This window comes from Pyxicephalus adspersus, chromosome 1, assembly GCF_032062135.1.
Source record: "Pyxicephalus adspersus chromosome 1, UCB_Pads_2.0, whole genome shotgun sequence".
In the NCBI taxonomy this organism is placed as follows: domain Eukaryota; kingdom Metazoa; phylum Chordata; class Amphibia; order Anura; family Pyxicephalidae; genus Pyxicephalus; species Pyxicephalus adspersus.
The window spans coordinates 44,801,232-44,819,813 of NC_092858.1; the positions used below are offsets into that span (position 1 = coordinate 44,801,232).

An 18,582-nucleotide genomic window follows, 5' to 3' on the forward strand; every position below is an offset into this window, starting at 1 on the left:
AACACGAACACGACGCTGGATGAGCACAGCGGGACCAGGTAAGTGATGATTTTAATATAGGGAGAAAAGTTCGGGGTTATCGAAAATAGTAACTTTTTTTAGCCCGTACCAAGGTCGGGCTTATCGGTCAGGTGGTTAATGACAACTCTATTTACCTTTTATTGCAATGTAGCAGATCTATTTTGCTTAACTTTAAAAATATGAATTATATATTGTTGCTTTCGAGTCATTTAAAGGAAGTTCCCAGGAACTACAAAACATAGTCAATGTGCTGTCAGTGCTTTACAGGGAGCTCTGAAATTGCGTTATATTTAGAAAGTGCAATCTATTTACCTAAGTAATAAATACAATTGTTTTGCAGCCATATCTAGCTAACTCCTCTACATGGGACTGTAGTCTATTCTAACATGATCCTTTCATGGTCAATTTTCTCTTATGTTCTGATGAATGTAAAAGAGGCTGTGGTGGGCTCACAGAGAAATGTAATATAATGCAGGTCCAGCTGTCCAAATATTTGACTCTAGAGATCAATTTAAAATGCAATTTTCATGAATAGTAAGTTTTTTTTTGTATATTAAATGGCCAGGTTTGTGTGATGTTTACAATAATTTACACAGCACTTCAGCAATGATTTGATGGGGTTTTGTAAATATAAATAAATAAAAAAAATGGCCAGTGATAACCATATTGGCTCTTATGATGTGATTGTCTGCAGATAAAGGCAAGCACCCTGATTTATTAAACCTCTCCAAGGCTGGAGAGGATACCCTTTTATCAGTAAAGCTGGGTGATCCAGCAAACCTGGAATGGATTTCTTAAAAGTAATTTACTATTAATTAGCAAATGTTTTCAATCCCAGACCAGATCCATTCCAGGTTTGCTGGATCACTCGGCTTCACTGATGAAAGTATATCCTGTCCAGCCTTGGAGAGCTTTTATTAAATCAGGCCCATTGTCTGCAATGTATCAACCAGAAAGAACTTTTCATGTTTTCTAGCAGTGCAGGTCCTGTTGGGAGCCCTGGTAGGAAATAAATGCCTGCTGACCCAAGTGTGCCCTTGCAATATACAAACCGTTCTGTATCAAACTCCTTCAGCACAGTATTCAGTTCTTGCTGATATTCTTCCTGTAGTAGATCAAGACGTTCCCTTTGAAGCTCCAATAGCGCGTCGATGTTCTGGAGGTGACTACGCAAGGCATGTGTGTATTGATCATCAGCCTCCTCTACATCCTTCATTAGAGACTACAAAAAAAAGAAATTTATTTTAAATAACATACGGTATATGAAATACACAATACAGGTAGTCCCTGGGTTACATACGAGATAGGGACTGTAGTTTTGTTGTTAAGTTGAATTTGTATGTAAGTTGGAACAGGTACATTATTTTAATAAATGCAATTAGGACAGATGTTTGTCTCAACATATTATTATTTATTTTTACCTTTCTGTGCATGCACAGTAAATGCATTTTCAAATATAGTACAGCCTTAAACAATGTTGGTATAACTTGATGGAGTTAATGAAGAGGTCTGGTGTACACGTCTGGTGTACTGTTCTGACGAGGGACAACTTCCTGCTATGTACGTACAGTACAAGCAGGCTTCCTACTGAGAATAAGTAGGGGCGAGGGGGGCAGTTCACCAGCTGCCTACCAGTCACCTCCACTGCAAGGCTGTGTGGTGGGTGGGCAGTGAAACGCCCCCCTCTGCCCCATCAAGCCTCCGTCCTGCACACAAGCAAGCAGGGAAGTCCTGTTCCTACCTAGGAGTCGTTCGTATGTTGGATGTCCTTAAGTCGGGGACTAATTGTACTGGACTTGCTACCGTGTTTCCCCGATGATAAGGCAGGGCCATCAAATAAGACAGCCCCCCCTTTTTAGGTAAAAATGAAAAATAGTGTACTGTAGTCTTCTTCATGGGTAAATAAGGCATCCCCCTGAAAATAAGCCCTAGAGCAGATTTTGGCCTTCAAAAAAAAATAAGACAGTGTCTTATCATCGGGGAAACAGGGTAGTTTTTGGTACGGTTTAAGATCAGCTAGCTCAATACAGCTAATCAGCTGTAGATTCCTTGTACATCTTTCACATACAAATATATTCTTTGTAATAAGTTAAAGGATAACTTCCAAGAAAAGCAAAATATCTATTGTCTATAAAGCCAAACTGTGCTTCATGTCACAGGTCATAAAAATAACTGAGGATTCTGGAATTAATGTGAATCTGTTTTTTTTACCCTGTATTTTAAATCATTTCATTTACACTTTTATAGCCAATTTCTATGGTAAGTAATGGGAAATGCTTACAATACAGATGAAATAAGTGGATTTATTGTGTTTACAGATTTTGCCCACCTTGATGACGTTGTTCTTGCAATCCACAACTCTCTCAAAGGTCTGACTGAGGATCTCTATATCTTTACGCAATTCCTTGGCCTTCACTTCCCGTAGAACTGCACGCCACTGGACATTCAGCTTGTTTAGGTTAATGCTGCTACTCTGCTCCTCTTTAGCAAGCTTATCCTATGAAAGAAAAAAAAATGATAACAGATCTGGTAATTAAATCAATTTACCTAAAGGAGGATAGATCATTTACAGAGTTAAAGAATGCTTTTAGAGAGAGACCGAAGCAAAAACAAAAATCATATCATGAATTTCAGTACAATAAAGAGATACAAAAGTATGAGCTCTTAGCACCTAACTACCCCAACCTGGAGGGGAGAAGCTATTGGAAAACCTCTTCTATTTGTTACTGAACATTCTACCCTAAGGCTACGTACACACATTAGATTGTGCAGCTGGGAGCTAAATATGAATGTAGGGATGGGAATTAGGCTAAGTACACACATGCAATAATTGTTGTTGAAAAGGATCTTTCACAATCCTTTGTCGTTCATGGATCGGCCAGGACAGATTCATGAACGATGTTGGACGATCTCTGTACACACGTCAGATTCTCGTTCAATACTAGCCCTGAAGCAATAATCGCACTAGAATCATCTGATGGGTGTACGTAGCCTTAGGAATGGTAGGACCTTCCTAATCTGTTTGTATACCACTAAGTATGCCCTTGTACTGCATAGTTGAGAGTAGATCCAAAGGAGACTGTACATTTATATTTTAATGCATGGTATGAGCCTATATTATGTATTATAATTTATATTTCTGACTTCCTAACTTTCTCTTTGAGCTCAATGATAATGAACAGAGACAAAGGAGCATGAAAGGGGGGATGCCTGGCTTATGATCATGTTACAAGTGGCTTCAGCCCAATACAGAGTCAGTGTAAAATGCCAGTGCATTGAAATGATTTATTTATACAATGGAGTGGGGTTCTGGCTTATTACAGTGACAATATTTCATAGAAAGCATTAGCAATCTACTGATCACTTCCTGGGGTTGTTCTTCAAAAAAGCTATTGTGATTTGTATGTGTAATCAACTATTCAGCACAATGCACATAGTAATTAATAATGCAGCTGCATCATAGAAAACTCTGCAAATGTTATCAAATGTCAGATATCTTAGAGCCTTTTTCATAGCGTGGAACATAGATGTATATAAATAGTGTGGGGCCTCAGGATGGTTACAGCAATAACACATGGCACCAATGATTGATCGGTCAACTAAAGATCAACAAGACAGACATCTAAACAAAGATATCAAGCCTTTTGCAAGGACAGCACCCAAATGTTAGAATATTGCCTCATAAGCAGACTGTCCTGCAAGGCTTAGGACAAAAATACATCTATTAGCTGAATTACTTCCACCAACATTGTATAAGACCCACTAGAGTGATACAAACCAAGATACAAAGCATCAGCCTCCCATTATACCCATGAATTAATCATTCAGAATAATTATTTAATGATGTTCTTTTGGCTCTTTCAGTACTACATCAATAAATGATTGAATGATGCATTATGATACAGAAAAGCAGACTGTGCTAGAATTGCTTTGTCAGAATGCAGAATGACTCCAATTTAAAGCCTAAATACTGGAGAAAATGAAGGAAAAGGCATTGCCTGCAGAGAACTAATCACAGCAAAGGTAGGATTATAAATGCTGGATGGATGCAAAATCAAATCTGGTTGCCACGGACAGTAATAATATTTTATATTCTATCTAATGTTTATACAAAAGTATACAGTAGTATACCATATAGTGGAATCTAACAATAGACACAACAGAATGACACATAGATACAAAGAGTTACAATAAAGGACCATTCTTTAATAACTGAGATTCTCATGTTTTAAGGTAACAAACTCTTAGGACTGCTGACTTTAATTAGCGATGGCACTAACTAGTGTTTCATATTTAATGGACCATATTTTCTTTTTCTATATCTTAACATTAACAGATTGATGAGAGTCACATCATCAGATTACCCAAGGCAATGTTAAGCAATCAAAGTGCACATATACAAGGTACAATTTCAGTTCAGTAGCAGCTTTTCCATGCCATTTGTGACTCCATTGGAAGATTTATTCTCACTTCATCACATCAGAGACACAAAAAAAAACACATTTTTGTGTAGTAAAGGAAGAATATTGTACCCTGTAACAACTGGACTCCACATTATCCCAAAAACATGCAGTTAGGTTAATTGGCTTTCCTCAAAAAAAAAAAAAAAAAAGGGAAATTGACCTTAGACTACATTAATGACATATGACTATGGTAGGGACATTAGATTGTGAGCTCCTTTGAGGGACAGTTAGTGACATGACTATCGACTTTGTACAGCTCTGCGTAATATGATGGCGCTAAATAAATACTGTGTAATAATAATAATAATTATCATTATTATTAGCTTTCATTAATATTTTATTACGTTACCCTTTATAAAGGCTGTGGTCCTGGAATATGGACAGTTCTGAACCTGGAAATGCTTAGAGCTGTTCTCTTATACACTTTACAGCTCCCTTCAGAAGATTATACAGATTTAAAGTTGCTACAATTGGAAAAGCAGGACTTTAATAAATGTCTTTACAGCACGGGAAACTTGGAGGAAGGATGTTAATTTACAGCTTGAGGGGGTGCTAAAAGCTGAACCCTAGATATTGCAGTTAGGTTTCATTATCTGCTGTTTAATTATCTGTTGATTCTGCTAAGAGATCCATTATTTCCACGCATATAACAGACTAAGCTGTCCAGCACAAGTGTCAGTTACATATAAGAAAACCGTTGATTTTCCATTGATTGATAAAACATTGAGGAGTGATTATAACTGTCAGTTTTTATTTATATGGTTATTTATTATTTATTTTTTCTTTTTATCCAACACCCAATTCTAAAATCTTTTTAAAAAAATGTTAGCTGGAGTTATGGACTTTGTTTGTCCCCTACTTAATGTTCGGTGGGAGCAGTAGGCTTTCAATAGCAGTATGGCATTGCACTTCATTGAGTGGTACAAAGCTAGCAGTGGCGGATTTCCAGTCAACAGCATTGCCCTCTGCTATGGGAAGTTAAAAAAGTAACAGATCTACTGGTGGGATCAAGTGATTGGGTAATAAACTATGTTATTGGGGGCAATTTTTATTTGATTATAGTAAAAATGTATTTAAAAATCATTTTATATATTTTTAAATTCAAGTTTTTGTAGATGTTCAAATTAGACTTTATATTAAACTCTTGTAATGCCCAGTGCAATAGAAGATCAGAAATGGAGGGTCAGTAGTCAAAGACAAGTAAGGAAGTGAGTGAGGAAGGGGATGATGTTTTGGTGTCTGACAGAATTGTGTAAATCTCAGTGCTAGATGGAAAGAAATACAAATCCTGTAGCATGTTAAGCAACTACCATGGACTGGGCCAGAGAAAAACAAGGAGGATCCATATGTGTTAGAGAAGTGGCAAAATCAAAACTACAGAGAAATAGTCTGAAAGGAAACAATTTTAGGTAAAACTGACCACAATGTCTTGGGAGCAGCCTCAATGTTTATCTGAACAATAATAATTTTATTTGAACAATAAAAAAAAACATTATCATTCCCTTATACTTGCCTTGAGAAACTGCATTAACATGTCCTGTTTCTTCTTATTCTGCTCGTCCTCTGCCAGCATCTTCTGCTGCATGTACAATAACCGCTCTTCTTCGGTCATGCGGCTTAATTTGCCCGATTTTTTGCTGCCTTTCTTCGGCATGGCTGCTTAATCTAGTAAAAAAAGGTGAAATTAAAGAATAACTATTACCTTGGTTGCAGTGTTGTAACAAAATGGTACATTGGACCTGATTTGTTAAAGCTCTCCAAGGCTGGAGAGAATACACTTTCATCAGTGAAGCTGGGTGATCCAGCAAACCTGAAATGAATCTGGTCCATGATTCAAAACATTTGCTAGCAAATAGCAAATTACTTTGATGAAATCCATTCCAGGTTTGCTGGAATGTTTGAGCAAATGTCAGATTCACAGTTTTATAAATAGAGCCCTTAATACTTATTACTTAGTGCCTAAAAAAGCTTTAGAAATATAAACCAAGTCATTCTTTCCACTGGCCCCAACCTTAATATATTCAGGATACAACTTATGTGAAGTAGTCAATATTGTAATGAATTACCAAATTAAGTACCTAAAAGGTCTTAATGGTTATTAAAATATATGAATGTTTTAGTTTTCTTAGTACTGAAATCCTTAATCCAAGGTTAAATACTCCTCACAAACCCATGGACCAGAAATATTTACCTGTACTCTATATTAAACAAGACTGTGATGACAAAAAAAAGTATGATAATACTACCTGACAATCAACACAGTCTTGTTGTGTACTTGTCATTCCAAAAAAAGCTACATTTAAAGTATGGACGGATGAACGCCATTCACCTGGTAACCTGGAAACAGTTCACAGACATTGGCATGCCAATGGGGGGACAGTAAATACTTGTAGATTTTTTTGGAGGTATATATATATTTTTACCTGTAAATACCTTTATATTTCTTTTATGATTCCCCAGGAAGCCTACCTACCACTTACAGTAAATATGGTAGTCTAGATGTTGGGTTGGCTTGATGTTGGCTCTTGTAGATTTTGGGCCCTATAGATGTTCAGACAGTTAGACATTTGTGTGGCTGGATATTGGACCTACCAGATGTTGAGCCAGCTCGGTTTTTTTTAAGCTCCATGTTCAGATGGCTGGATGTTACCTTAGCTAGTTGTTGGGTTGACTGGATGCTGGGGTAGCTAATTGTTTCATCAGCTACATGTTGGGCTGATTAGATGTTTCTTTGGCTAAATGTTTTCTTTTTAGCACACGTTGAGCTGGCTGGATGTTTCTTTGGCTGGTTGTTAGGGTAGCTAAGTGTTTCTTTGACTAAATGTTGAGCTGGCTGGATATTTATTGGCTGGTCACTTAGATGTTGGGCTGGTTGGACATTTCTTTGGCTAGATGTTGGGGTAGTTGGATGTTTCTATGGCTACATGTTGATCCATCTCAATGTTTCTAAGATGTTGGAGTGGCTAGATTTCTTCTTAGGTCAATGACTGGCCATCTAGACATCCAGGTGGCAACACAAAGAGCCATTTCATTGTTTCTAAAGCTAGATATCAGGACATATGTTTGGATGGATGTTGTGCTGGTCAGATTATTTGATTACACGTTTAGGCAATCTTGACGTTTCTTGGGCTATATGTCGGGATGGCTAGATTCTTGCTGGCTAGATGTAGGGAACGCTAAATGTCGGGATGATTAGATTCTTGTTCGGGTACATATTGGGATGGATAGATTCTTATTTGGCTAGATGTCGGGATGGCTAGATGTCGGGACGGATAGATGTCGGGACGGATAGATGTCGGGAGGGATGGATAGATGTTGAGATGGATAGATGTCGGAATGGCTAGATGTTGGGATTGTTAGATTCTTGTTTGGCTGGATGTTTGTTCCACTAGATGTTGGTTGGCTGCCATTGAACTGTATGGGAACCCCAGCAGACTAAGTCCTTTTTTTTTAAACAGAATCTCTTAACTGCATCACACTGCTACTAACACATAGTAATGAAAAGAAATTCCTCTTGAAATTGATTTGCATGCAATACAATTAGGTGTCTCCAGAAATAATGACACCTATAAGCTTTGCTGTTTAGCCCCCTCGTTCCATCACACATATAGACCTTATTACCGAACATCAATAAAATAATTGCCCCCTCCAATTACCCTCCCAGACCCCTGTACCTGTCCGGCGTGCAGAGAAGTTTCTTCCAGTCTCCTAGCAACTGGGAATCCTACGTATGGGGGCGGGGCCGAAGGGTGAGACGCTCCCTACGTCAACGTGGTGACCTCTCCTCTCATGCGGCACCTAGCAGGTTAGTGTGTGGAGCGCACATTGGTGTGATGAGTCTGCATAGCGCTCTATACAGCGGCTGCCATACAGGTATAGGGAATGTTTTTCCGCTTTATTAAACAACAAACGTTACATGAGTGGAATGCAGCCTGGAAGAGGCTTTATAAATGTATTGAAAGCCCCATAGAGAATTTAAATAGAGAATGTATATAGAGAAATCTATGCAATATAATAATCAGCCTGCATTATATAATCGGTTTGTATCCTGGTGTTGCTGACCAGCATTGCTATGTGCATGTACCAGTGTCCTGTATACCTGCTGGGACACATAACGTCCATTTATATTCTAAGCCTGGAGTCCAGCATGGCACCTAGGAGAGAGATATGACACCCTGTGACTATATTCTGATGATGAGGACCAATGGAACCAGTTGGCATTTCGGTGGTTGAAGTTACGCTGATCCTAATCATACCCGTCACCCCCAAAACTGACAGCGCTCTGCAAATTCTGACGTCTGGTTAAGTCAAGCAGTGGTCTGCCAACTTCTCAGTTTTGATCACTACATGTGAAAAAAGGGCCCCATGAGTAACCGTATGGTACAAGAGGACATGGTAAAATGGGCATATTAGAGGTCCATAAGTTTTAGGGCTCCCATGCCAGTTATTAGGATGAATAAAGCTGTATGTGGCTACTTCCGGAGGTTTCATTGATGTTACCCGTTTAAATGTTACTTGGTATCATTTAAAATTCTGATGCTAATATTTGTAGGATACTCTTAATAGTGCTGAATAGTCACAACCAGAAGCAAAAGATATTTGATTGTTACCTCTGAACCATTTCAAGGTATATTAAAGGACAATCGTGCTTCCAGGCTCCACTTACACCTTTGTGATTCAACACAAGGTATGGTGTGTTTTACTGTACATTGCAGCAACCTATATCTAGAATCTGCACCATGCTTATAACAGGCGCAGGCTTTGAGCTGTGGTGACTCAGGAAATGACGATTCCATTTAAAGTCTAACACTAAACACAATGTTCATACAATTTGTGCTATACAGCCCTTTATATATATATATATATGCTATTAAAATCCTGTTAGGCTAGGAAAATCCCTACTCATAGCCCCCCCCCCATACAGTTCACTGAGAACTTTACTTTAGCCCAGTGGTTGCCAACCTTTCAGACCTCGTTGACCACTTATTCCACAGAATCTGGACTGCACATGTGCGAGAAACCGTGTGTCACTCAAAGGGGAAGAAACAAACGCATGGGGGGATTGGGAGCTCCGCATCTGAAATACTATTATGTAGCAGCTCAAGTGGCACAAATCTTGTTGAGTACTTTGCAGGGCGCTAGATCCCAATGGGTTGAGATTGAGAACCAGGATGGTTTTCTGGGATCTATAGATTCCCTTATGTGGCGCAGGAAGAACACAAGAGGCCATGTAAAATGCCTGGCTCCATCTCACTCCATGCAGTTATGGAATAAATTTAGTCATCACCCGAAGCTTTCTTCCCATCATAAACCCTTGACCCCACTCTGGAATAATCCGGACTTTCCACCAGGACTAAGTCCAGTGAAATTTAATTGGTGGATCTCTAAAGGTTTTAGGAGGGTGAGAGACTTGATAGACGTTCGGGCAGTGCTTACATGGGATCACTTGTCCACTCAATTTGAAATCCCCTCGACGGAATATTTCCGTTATAGACAATTGCATTCGTTCATTAGCAGGATAATCAGAGAGGCCCCAAGACCCATGCCCTCTTCACCGTTCGAAAGTACATGCTCTTCAATAGCCTCCACCAAAGGGCAAATTACTGTTATTTACTCGGTTTAGTCGCCCAGGATAGTAAACTACAATATATGAAAGACTGGGAGTGCGATTTGGGTGTTACATGGGAATTGGAAGAGTGGTGTGACATGACGTACGCCCTTTCCAAGATCTCCCTAAATTCTGCGGTGGTGGAAGCTAACTATAAAGTGGCGCTTAGATGGTATCTCACTCTGGCCAGATTAGCAAAAATGTTTCCTTCAGTCTCTCCCTTATGTTTCCGAGGCTGTGGGTCCAGGGGTTCCATGGTGCATATCTGGTGGTCTTGTCCGATTGCCAGGACATTTTGGGATGAAGTATTTAGCTTGATTTCAAGAATTGTCCGGCAAGAGATTTGTAGCACTGTGGAGGCTGCTCTGTTCAACAAACTTGCGGTAATTTTACCTAAATCCGCAAAGAAACTGATTAGACTGATATTGTTGGCAGGCAGAATTGCGTTGGCGAAAGCATGGAAGTCACCCGCGATATCCTTGGACCCCATTGTTACCAAACTGAACTGAATCATGGTGAACGATAGACTTACCCATACCCTAAAGAGCTCTTTGGACAAATTTGAAGACATATGGGAACCGTGGATTGCTTTTAATAGCTCATAGTATTCGATCTAAGGGAAATTACCTTGGAGCGAGGCACTGTGGTTGTGTTGGTCTTCCTAACTTCCTCTACCTTCCCCTTCCCCCCTTCCCTAGTAGTGTCTACTCTATCCTTTCCTTTATTTACTCCCTTTATCTCTTCTTTCTTTATATATGTCTGTTGTTTGTTTGGTTATATGGTTAAGACACGAGTCACGGCGCTGCAGTGCTCAACCCCTAGTTTTTAATGTTTGTAGTAGTTCCCCGGATATGTGGGTGTTTTTAGTATGATGTTTTTTTTTCTTTTTTTTCTCTTATATTACACCGGGAAGTGGCAGACCACTTGATCGGGGTAATGCTAGCATTGAGCGTGGAGTCAAATGTATGTATACATTCAAATTGACCATTGTCTATGTCCTAATACCATTGTTCTTGTCTTGTTTCTTTTTGTTTTGTTATGAGAAAAACCTTAATAAAAATATTGAAATACAAAGGGGAAGAAACTTCCCCCATAGTGAGGTAATGATGCCATAGACCACCCACTCCCCCGTGGCAGGCTCAGACCTGCTTGCTAAGTTCCAGGATTCCGGGGGGGGTACAGTAGTGCTGGGTTGTGGACGCAACAAAAATTGTGTCCATAGCCCTGCACTACTGTCCCTCCAAGATGTTTAGCAAGCAGGTCTAAGCCTCCATGGGAGAATGGGCGGGTTGTGTCTATAGGGAGGACAGAGCCGCGTACCACCAAAATTTTCTCGCAGACCACCAATTGGCGACTGCTGCTTTAGCCTGCTGGATTGGAAAGGCATCTATGAGAGGCACCAGTTTCAGCGTTGCTCCACCTGTTTACAGTGCTTTGCTATTCACAAATCCCAACCTGTGATAATGTAGAGCAGAGATCCTGGGCCAGCACAGTCAGTAATTGGACACTTCCACAATAGGAAAGAGCTATGACATGCAGGGAGTGAGGGGCTATGCTAGGGAATAGACTAATATTACTATTTATATAGCGCCAACATGTTACGCTGCCCTGTACATTAAATAGTTATTAAAACAATACTTCTGAGTAGGCAGTTTTTCTAGCAAGACGCATTGTAATTGATTAAAAAAATTGAATAGAAAAATAGAGGGAAACTATTTTTTTTTTTTTTTAATTTTCTTCACTTATATTAGCAGTTTGGTGACAGGGTCTCTTTATTCGTCAGAGGAGGTAATGATCATAGAATAAATCTAATTTTAATCGATTTCATATCGATACAGGTAGTCCCCAGGTTACATACGAGATAGGGACTGTAGGTTTGTTCTTAAGTTGAATTTGTATGTAAGTCAGAACAGGTACATTACTTTAATAAATGCAATTAGGACAGATGTTTGTCCCAACATATTATTAGGCAGCGTGGTGTCAGTTACTGTATAAAATCCTCACTGAGTTTATCACAAACAAAGCAAAAAAAAAACTTTATGGACCCCAGACATTCATTAACTTCTGGAGCAAGCTGTGCTTTGATATGCAAAAAGAAACAACTGCAGTTTTGTCTTGGTCATTAAGGAGTTACAAGAGGCTGCAGAGAGAGCTCAGTCCTTAAGATCATTCACAACCTCAGCTGTGTTTAGCAAAAGATTTCTTCTGCAAGTCATGCAACCCCCCTGTACCTGTATAAGGTATGGAGCATAATAAATGTGAATGTGGTCTTTGGAGCCTTTTCTTCCTTCACATCGCCCAGCCCTCTTTTTTTGCACTGTGCAGGACTAAGCTGACAAAATGGTAGATTACACAGCCAAAGCTCTGCAGTCAGTACCCCCAATTCTGTAGCAGATACCAGAGCTCACACTTTGAAAACATCCTTAACATCACTTAATCTACAAATACAACAAAGATGTCTCCTAAATGGGCCTGATTTGTTAAAGCTTCAAGACTAGAAAAGATAGACTTTCATGTGATAACCTGGATGATCTAGCAAACCTGGAATGGATTTCCTAAAAATAATTTGTTGTCATGAATTGAAAATATTTGCCAATATCCATTTCAGGTTTTTTGGATCACCTAGGTTCTCCCACGATAGTCTAGTCTTGGAGATCTTTATTAAAGCAGGTCCACTGTCTTAGTGATAGCTTTGATTCTGTACTCTTATTCCCTTTTCACATCCAGAACATTAAGAGGTCAACCTACGTCCACCTGCATGGTATCTCCAAAATATACTTCTTGCTATACTATGGGACCATTCATCCTTTGATATGACTACTGCAAAATCCTCCCATCTGGAATTACACCAGACCCCCACTTCTACAGTCTATCAGGAATGCTGCAGCAATACTTATCTATCCTCACCTCTTTGCTGCTCCTCTTCAAATATCTGTAATGGCTTTCATTTAACCTTACCATCAAAAATTAAAGCTACAATGCTTTGCCTTTTACCTTTATCAGTGCCATCCCAATTATATTTCCTGCTTGTTACATAAATAAATCCCTAACCACCTTCTCTGCACTACCAACCTAAAAATGACTTTCTCACTCAAAACCTCATCCCACAATAACATTTGAAACTTCTGTAAAGATGCCTTTCTAATTAACTGTCTCCCATGCTGACCATTCAGCTTCTTCTATGTTTTCCTAACTTACAATAATTATTTTGATGAGACAGTCTAACGTTACTGGCCTGATTACTTGATATAGGTTATAACTTAGAAAGAATGATACCAAGGGGTCAACATAAAAGCCAGGAAACTGTCATATAAGGAGAAGATCCTGCTTTAATGTATTTGGTAATGTCTGCATTTAGGTCTGTGGCCAGAGGGGGGCAGACGAGGTCATGATTTGTAGTATACAGTTTCATACAATTGTAACATGATTCTTCAAATCTGCTCTTCACCGGGTGCTGCTTTTTAGTAACAAGGAATGTTAAACACAACCAATATTCTGCTCTTCTGCAACAGCCTACCCTTGTGACATGATAGCGTGGGAAAGCTGATCAGATTGCACTGTAGCTTCCCAGCAGAAAACATTTTTTTGTCATTTAAGTTTTTAGAATGAAACCTTCAGCCTGAGTGCATGTATCACAATGGTGCTGCCATTACCCTTTATTTACCATAAATTCTTCTTGTCTCTGCCTTCCAATTTAGTTTCATTTCTTACTAGGGGTTCTACTGATTTCTTGCTTAAATTGACTTTTGTTAGCACAGGGTTTTTTTTTCAGTTGAATACCCTGCTGGCTGCTGTGGTGTCTACCACTGGCTCATCTGTCCTGCAGTAGAGTTGGAAGGAGGAACAGTGGCCTGCAGTGGAGCAAGTATACTTCAGACTTTAAAGTGTAAAATTCTTGCAGTGGCTAGGGAGCAGAGAAAGTGCTTTGCTTTTTTGTGTTTTTTTTTTCTTTACCTGGGCTACTGAACAGGTAAGGATATTTACACTTTTACAGGTGTACAGTTATGTAAGTTACCCTCTGATGAAAAAGTCCAATAGGCTTTTCCCTATAAGGAAAGCAGATCTTCCTTTTTGTGTTCAGGTCCACTTTACAGCTTAACATTGGTGTATTAAAATTCATAAATCACATTCCAATGAGTATTACCAAGTCACATTGTTGTACATTAAAAGCACTGTTTTTTTGCCACAAATATGAAAAATACTGCTCCTGAGCTCAATCATGTGAAGCCTTATGCCAAAGTAAATATTAGATGGTCTGTGATTGCTAGGAACATTGTTGGTGTGTTCATTATAACAGATTGCGGTGCAAAGTGTTGATTTTCCGTCACATACCCTGCATGTAAGATATGTTAGATATTTAGTTTGGCATTATAATCTTGTAAATCATAAAACATATGGTTATCCTACTTGATTTTGTCTACAATAATAGCAACACCTCATTTCATAGAACATTAATTCAGAAAGCAAATGCATGGTTAGGTCCTATTCTGTTTAGAAGAAGATCTGTATTATATTTTGTTAAGGTGTTAATTCATCTGTCGGGCAGAAGCTTCCTAGTTTAACTTTGCATTTAGAAGTTTATCTACTTCCTCTAAACTTTAAAGAATTGCAGCTGAGAACTGATGTGCAGTGTTCCTGAGAAGGTAAAAGCAAGTCAGTATAATCATCTACAGTGATAAGGATTTTTTCCTAAAAGTAGCAAATCAACTGGAGGTTAATGGCTGTAGTTCTGCTTTAAATGATCACAAAAGCTATTGTGTGAGCTGTCCAAGTAATTCTTCCATGGTATGGTGGCCTTTTTCCCCATTATGTAGATTGTGATGATAGACCTCAGCATTAATACCTGCAGAAAGATCACAACTCTTTGGTTGCCACAAGAGTTTAGGTTACCCATCATGTACCCAACAGCATCCAGTAAGTTCATGCAATTAAGCCCCTATCTCCTGCATTGATCAGATCTTTGAGTTATGTACACACATCAGATAGTCACTGAAGACAGTCAGTCATGCTACTCTTGGTGGAAAATCTGATGTGTACAGCGGTCTCCTATATAACTCATCAATCCACCATATTTATCAGGAATAACTGCTGTTTACTCATATAGTGGAGACCGCTGGGTGCCTACTCACTCATCTACTTTGCTCCCTTCTCCTTAGAACTGAATAGTGCTGTATGTACAACACACGTTTTTTTGACTGTCACCAGAAACGAACACAAAAGATAGTTTCCTGATGTCTGTATGAGGGAAGTTTGACAATGTCATGCCAGATAATGATGAGGAGCTCTCATCAGAGATACAACTCTTTTAGTCACGATTTGACTACTGGGTATTATTATTATTATTATTATTATTAAACAGGATTTATATAGCGCCAACATATTACGCAGCGCTGTACATTAAATAGGGATTGCAAATCAAGGAGAAGGAGCAGGGAAAAGTTGCCTTGAGACTTAGCTCTGATGAGGTCATTGGCCACTTTAGTAAGGGCTGTTTCAGTGGAGTAATACACATGTGGACAACTGACAAAGTTGACTGGCAAAGTTTTCAGCAAAGTGAGGTTTTCCAAAGGGGATTGACACCAGACATGGATCCGCTGTCATTTTTGTCTGAACCAGAAAATTTATAGTCACTTATTAGGACAAAGGATCAGCATGCTACTGATAACCTGCTGCAGACATGGAACAAGAATGCTGAAACCCATGGCTTTCCTCCTCTAAAACTTATTTCTAAACTCCTTTACCAGGTAGAAGCTGTGGAAATTTCAGTCATACTCATGGCTCCAGCTCTTACCTTGTTATCCATGGAACAAAGATGAAGTTTGTTTGCTTGTGCATTCTACCTGGCTTTTTCCTTTTCAACAAGATCTATTGTCTGAATCCCAGCCACCAACTTTGTCACTGTCAACTGTCACTATCTTTAATGATTTAGCTGCTTCAAGCCAAAATGTTATAAGTAGTTGACTGTGAGGGTTACTCTAATTACACACGTCCAATGGTTCTCGTCCGATAATCGGCTGAGGGCCGATATCGGACGAGAATGTTGCGTGTGTACAGCGTCCGTCATCCAAACGACCGCCCTGGCGGATCCACGAACAATGGACGACAAAAGATCCTAATGGAGCAAAGGGGGAGAGCGCGCAGCAGGGCTCCGTTCTCCCCCTCCCCTCTCCATTGAGCAGGACGGTGCTGTATGTACAGTGCTCGTTCATGCATCGTGCAGTCCTTAGTCGCTGAATAGATCCTGAAAGATCTTTTCCAACGACAATTATTGCACGTGTGTATGTAGCTTAAGAGATTTCTATGGGATGTGTTTATTAATGATTCCATTGTCAATTTTTTTTTGTTAGTAAAGGTTTTTATTAAACAAGAAAATACAAAAAAAAAACAATATGATGCATGACAATATATACATGACATGACCATATATATAAAGCACAGCAATTATAATCAGAACATTAGGCAGATGGTGATCCAAAAATAAATTTAAAACTGAAACATGACTGCAAAGATTACCAATATATTAAAACAATCTCTATCCCAGAGAGAATACAAAAATTGTTTGTAAGGTGATGTAGGGAGGGGGAGAGTCAGGGCAAGATAACCTTTACCAGGGAAATAATTGCAAATCATAAATAACAAAAGGTAAGATGAAAATACATCAACAATAAGAGTAAATGGCATTTACTATACATACAGAACAATTATCTACTTTCAATAATAGAGCAACAGAAATACAACAGAGGTAGAGACCTACATAATATTCTTCCACAAACATGTCTGTAACCTTCCTAAACTAATGTGAAGGGACGTGAGAAACACAGCATCCATCTAAAAGTATCCCAAAATGGCCCGAAAAAAGCATCTTTCCCTTCTAATCTGGAGATACTATTTCCAGATAGTGGGCACTGTCCCTAACCCATGTAGCTGTGAACCGAGAGGGCATATCCCGTAAATCATAGTAGCCCTCCTCCACTTTGCAGATTTCCTCAACCAATTGCAACCAACCCCTCAATGGGGGTTCCCTAGGATCCTTCCAAAAACGTGGTATCTGTGCTTTTGCCGCATTAAGAAGGATGGGAACCAGCAAATGTTTTTTTTTTATCTGCCTAGGGGAAGGTCGGTGTAATCATTTGTAAAACCTTTTTCCAGTAACTTTCAATTACTGGACACTGCCACCAAACATGGGGTAGCGTACCAGGCATGCCACATCCTCTCCAGCACAAAGGAGATTCACAAAGAGGACATGCGATGTAAGTGTAGGTAGAAGTTTAAAGTTGCTTTCCTGTATTTTGGCACTTACAGATGTCTTATTCGCCAGATAGAAAATAGTCTCCTTCTGGGCTTCCAATACAGGGCTGCATAATTCTGCTTCCCATTTGGCTAAATAGTCAGGGAACCTTGGGACATTAAGGGTAATTAGGAACTGATAGAGCAATGAGACAATGTGAGGTGGCCTAGTGTCCCCACTTAACATAGTCTCCAGAGGTATGAAATTCGGCCATGAACATGGAGCGCACAAAATGGCTCGGTTGCAAGTGCTGCCAGGTGTGTATCGGCGTACGTACTTCTGCAGGCACGAGCTGCACCGAGGGATGTATAGCGTCTCCCGATAACAGGTGGTGAAGCAGCAATGTAGTGCCCGGCTGTTGACCTAGAAAACCTAGCTGAAACCCTGGAAAAAAGTAGACGCAGAGTAACCAGTAATAGGGAGAGAACTATTTGGACCTAATGTCCCAAATTGTTTCGGCAGCCAAATAATAGTGTTCAGGATTGCATTGCAGAGATCAGACTCTAAGTTAACCCGCCCCTTGGTGTGACCGTCATACTTCCAGTTAAGGACCCTATTTAGTAAGGTAGCTTTATAGTACAGTTTGAAATCAGGCTACCTCAGGCCTCCATTACTTTTAAGTCGAGTTTTCAGGGATATCCTGGCTTTCGAGGGGTGCCAAATGAATGAGGCTACCAAGCTGTTGAGGCATTTACAAAAAGAAGGGGGGAGCTGTATAGGGAGCATTTGGAAAACAAACAGACCCGGGGCAGGACCTTTATTTTTAGCACATTAACCCTACCTGTCCACGAGAGATGGAGTTGTTTCCATCTTTGAATATCCATTTTAATGGCATTAAGTAAAGGGACATGGTTAGCCGAAAACAACCCAGTCAGGGGGGTTGTGATCTCAGTACCCAAGTATGTCAAGGTCTTTTTACACCATGCAAAGGGGAAACTCTCTTTCAAACGCTGTGCCACCCGGCTCAGGACACTCACAATTAAAATTTCAGATTTAGCTAAATAATATTAAAATTAGTGAGAAAACCAAATTCCTTGAATTCTGCCAGTAAAATAGAAATGGAAATACTGGGTTGCTGTACAAGAAACAAGGTATCATCGGCATATGCCGCCAATTTGTGTTCAGTCCGACCAGTGTTAATCCCATGTACACTAGAGTTTAGACATACGATGTTCAAAAAGGGTTCCAGTGACAGAGCAAAG

General features: G+C 39.5%; 1 protein-coding gene and 1 long non-coding RNA gene across 3 annotated transcripts in view; one reads left to right on the forward strand and one right to left on the reverse strand.

Annotated features, from left to right (window-relative positions):
- CCDC65 (coiled-coil domain containing 65) overlaps window positions 1-8,227 on the reverse strand; it is a 17,170-nt gene extending 8,943 nt beyond the window's left edge. The window contains exons 1-4 of the mRNA XM_072409353.1: window positions 8,159-8,227; window positions 5,998-6,149; window positions 2,351-2,518; window positions 1,074-1,243 (exon numbers count right to left, since the gene is read on the reverse strand). Of these exons, the coding sequence (XP_072265454.1) occupies window positions 1,074-1,243; window positions 2,351-2,518; window positions 5,998-6,138 (479 nt within the window). The 5' untranslated portion in view covers window positions 6,139-6,149; window positions 8,159-8,227. The remainder of the gene's footprint in view (window positions 1-1,073; window positions 1,244-2,350; window positions 2,519-5,997; window positions 6,150-8,158) is intronic.
- Window positions 8,228-8,286: 59 nt separating this feature from the next.
- Window positions 8,287-18,582, forward strand: part of LOC140329230 (uncharacterized) — a 45,091-nt gene continuing 34,795 nt past the window's right edge. For both annotated transcript variants that reach the window (XR_011920442.1, XR_011920440.1), the window contains exon 1: window positions 8,287-8,357. This is a non-coding gene — a long non-coding RNA (uncharacterized lncRNA). The remainder of the gene's footprint in view (window positions 8,358-18,582) is intronic.